Source organism: Corvus brachyrhynchos, unplaced genomic scaffold (assembly GCF_000691975.1).
Source record: "Corvus brachyrhynchos isolate BGI_N302 unplaced genomic scaffold, ASM69197v1 scaffold175, whole genome shotgun sequence".
NCBI classification, from domain to species: Eukaryota; Metazoa; Chordata; class Aves; order Passeriformes; family Corvidae; genus Corvus; species Corvus brachyrhynchos.
Genome location: NW_008238448.1, coordinates 2,427,585 through 2,430,929, shown reverse-complemented (window position 1 = coordinate 2,430,929; position 3,345 = coordinate 2,427,585). Strand labels below are relative to the sequence as shown.

Genomic DNA, 3,345 nt, shown 5'->3' with positions numbered 1-3,345 from the left:
AACAAGAAGTGGTTTTCGTGGATGCACAGTCTGGTTAACAGGTATGGCCGTGGATTTCTGAGGATCCTTTTGTTTTAGTACTCTTTTGAAAAGCTACTTAGCTGTAGCTCTTTTTTGCATGCAGAGTTGAATGTTTGTGAAATCTAAGACCTTGATGCAATTTTATTGCTATTTTTAGGTAGACTAGCAGGAAATTGCTTTGGGATAAATAGTAACTTAAAAATGTGTTTTGTTCAGTGCTCTGGGAGGGTTGTTTTTTGGTACTGTCTGCTACTTCTGGTTGAGTTTTGGAATGTATGGGGCTTTTTGTTTTCCTTGTGTGTGTTGCCTTTTTTTTTTCTTGCTCCTTGTTTTAACCAATTCTGTCTCTTTGTACCATCCATTTTATCTATTTTGAAATGAAATGCAACGTTTTTTAAGAGTCTGTATGTCTAGGTCTTTTCTGTAAAAGCCTCTTCTCTTTGGATTGTTCTTGTCTCCTTGGTTTGAAATAAAATTTCAACATAAACCCGTGCCTTTGGACAGCAATTGCATATTTAGGCAATGCATACTGGGAGTTATTTTTGAAATCAGCTCTGTGGGGGTTTTTTTGTAAATAGAGGCGGTAAATACATTCTGGAAGATATTTTTTGTTTTGTAACAGTGAGGGAATTTTTTTGTTCTATCTTTCAAAGTTTTTGGAAGCTTTAAAATATTTCCCTTAAAGTTTTCTTTTAGTTAAAACTGGTAATAAAAAAAATATAGCAAAATATGTCATTTAATTGGTTGTAAACCATTTAGAACACTGCTGCATTGCAACATAAAAAATCTTCACAGAGTATTAGAGAAACTTACTACATTCAGTACAACTGGTTTCCACTAGTGTTACTAAACGTGTGTGAAATGTAAAGCAGTCATTGATAACAAACTGCTGAGAGCCATTCCAAAGAGATTTGATACAGTGGCTTGCTGTCATGTATTTCTTTGGGAAAAGAATGGAGCCCTTTCTCTCCCTGTTTCCATCACATAGCTCCAGCCTCTCTGTCAATGCTTGAATGATCTGGTGGGCTGCCTTTCTGTTTCTTCTGGTAATTCATTAATCTAATTTTGAAAAAGGTCATGATAAAAATGTTTTCTCAATTCTCTATATGGCAACATTTCCCAGTCAATGTTCTTTTTAAACAAATGTAATCTTAATGCCCAATTTCCTTCTTTTTTCAGGAAGAAGGGTGGTGGTAAAATATCAAGAATGTGTGTGGGAAGCTAGGTTATTGAACATGTTTGAGCAGTAATGTGAAAGGGTGAAAAGGACTGTAGGCATTGAAGTAAGCAATATTAACCATTCTAGAGCTGTGCAAATGTGAGTTTCAAAATTCTGATAGGTGTTAGAATAAAATCTGAAATACTGGTACACTCCAAGATTCTCTGACTTTGTCAGCACTCACGGAGTGGGAGTGTATGGAAAGATCTTTCAGGGATCGCTTTTCAGTTTTCAAGGTAACCTTTATTTGAGAGCTCTGTTTTAATGAATGCTGAGTTAGAGGGTCCTAGTAAAGAAAACTGAGGAATGTAGCAAAAATACGGAAAAACATTGCTTTCATGTGTAAAGTAATATGCAATCTTTAGAGTGTAAGTTATATCAAAGACTTGTCAGCTCCAAGACTGTTTTTAAATTCATTAATGTATAACCTTAACTTCTGCAATTCATTACATGTTGCAGACCAAATGATGTGTGAAAAGCTAGAGCGTTTGAGCAAATAGCAAGCTAGATGTGGGGACAGAAACAGCAAGTCAAAGACTGCATCAGTGAGAAGCAAATGATGAAGTTGATGAAATCTTATTTTGGACTGTTGTGCCTATTTTCTATAATGGGGGTGTACTTAATTGCTGCCAAAAGAGCACTGTTCTGTTTCCTGCCTTGTGTTCCTTCTCTTGCCTTGCACATACTGTACTGCTTGCCCAACTCAACACTGAGCTGATTCATCTTGGGAAATCATCACTGAACTTAGCACAGCCTCCCCACATACACACAAAGGGAGAAAAAGGGAAAATACCCCATGGGTGTGTGGGTGGGCGAGATTAGCAAACTGAGTTGGCTAATGGGCACCAGAGGAAGCAATGCAATGACTCCTTTTCTTTAAGTTACCCTGAACATCTTAAGCTGTCAAGGTTTCCTCTGCACTTTGTGTTTTCTTAGGAATGGTTGCTATCCTTTGCGATAGATGTCTTGGAAGTAACACCAAGCTGCTGTTTTGTGTGATTTTTTTGTTTTTCTCCATTCTTTGAGAGTTAAAATAAATCTTAATCGCCACTAATAAAAACATTTTTCTTCACCCAGTTGTGCTACTGTTTTTAGACTACCATTACCCCCTTTTTTTTTTTTCTCACTCAAAGGGTAAATCTCATCTTATGAAGATCTGAGTTTGTGCTCCACTTACAAATTGACTTCTTGGTATAAGCAGAAGCATGTGCTCCAGATAAATTGAAATCTAGTCTGGAAAAATTATTTAAATAAATTTCCAAATTAAAGTGAACAGTGGACTTTTTAGGGCCAGCAAAGGTTTGTTGCCAAGGATTCTAAATTAGAACAGAGTTTGATAGTACAATTTCCTTTTCTTGTTGCTATCACACGCTGATTAGTGGAGCATCACTGCTGTGTGTGAGTCTTGAGTGAGTCAGTGGTGTCTAATTCAGTGCTGTCATTCTGCAAGGAGTAAGAACAGAGTGTGATTTTGGCCTGATTCCATTTCTTTTGTTGACTGAAATTCACTTCAATGTGACATCTTCCTCTTATATAAATGTGAGATTGTAACTGTGTTTGGTTTCTGAATTAAGTTTGCTCAGGTAGTAATAATTGCCAGTAGCACTAGGGAAAGTGCACCGTCTCTATAAGCAGCAGCAGCAGAGCTCAAGGTCAAACTCTTACCTGCTTCAAATTGCACACTTAACTTTGTGCCTTTCTCTCTATACCTATTATCTGTATAAAAGCCACTTGGCTTATATTCCAAGTAAGCTTATCTATAAAAGGCATTGCTGCTGATGCCTGTTGCTTTGGAGTTTTCATAATATGCATGTACTACAATTTGACTTAACCTGTTTCTATGCTGATAGCATACTATTATTGAATATTTTAGGTCTATCTGGTGCTGGGAAGACTACAGTGAGCATGGCACTGGAGGAGTATTTAGTATGCCATGGTATTCCATGCTACACATTGGATGGTGACAATATTCGCCAAGGCCTTAATAAGAATCTGGGTTTCACACCAGAAGATAGAGAAGAAAATGTTCGTCGTATTGCTGAAGTTGCTAAATTGTTTGCAGATGCTGGTTTGGTGTGCATTACTAGTTTCATCTCTCCTTATGC

General features: G+C 37.1%; 1 protein-coding gene across 1 annotated transcript in view; it reads left to right on the top strand.

Annotated features, from left to right (window-relative positions):
• The window catches only part of PAPSS1 (3'-phosphoadenosine 5'-phosphosulfate synthase 1), a 39,873-nt gene that overhangs the window by 7,522 nt on the left and 29,006 nt on the right, over positions 1-3,345 (top strand). The window contains 2 exon segments of the mRNA XM_008635608.1: positions 1-41; positions 3,114-3,345. The exon segment at positions 1-41 is cut by the window's left edge and continues 15 nt beyond it. Of these exon segments, the coding sequence (XP_008633830.1) occupies positions 1-41; positions 3,114-3,345 (273 nt within the window).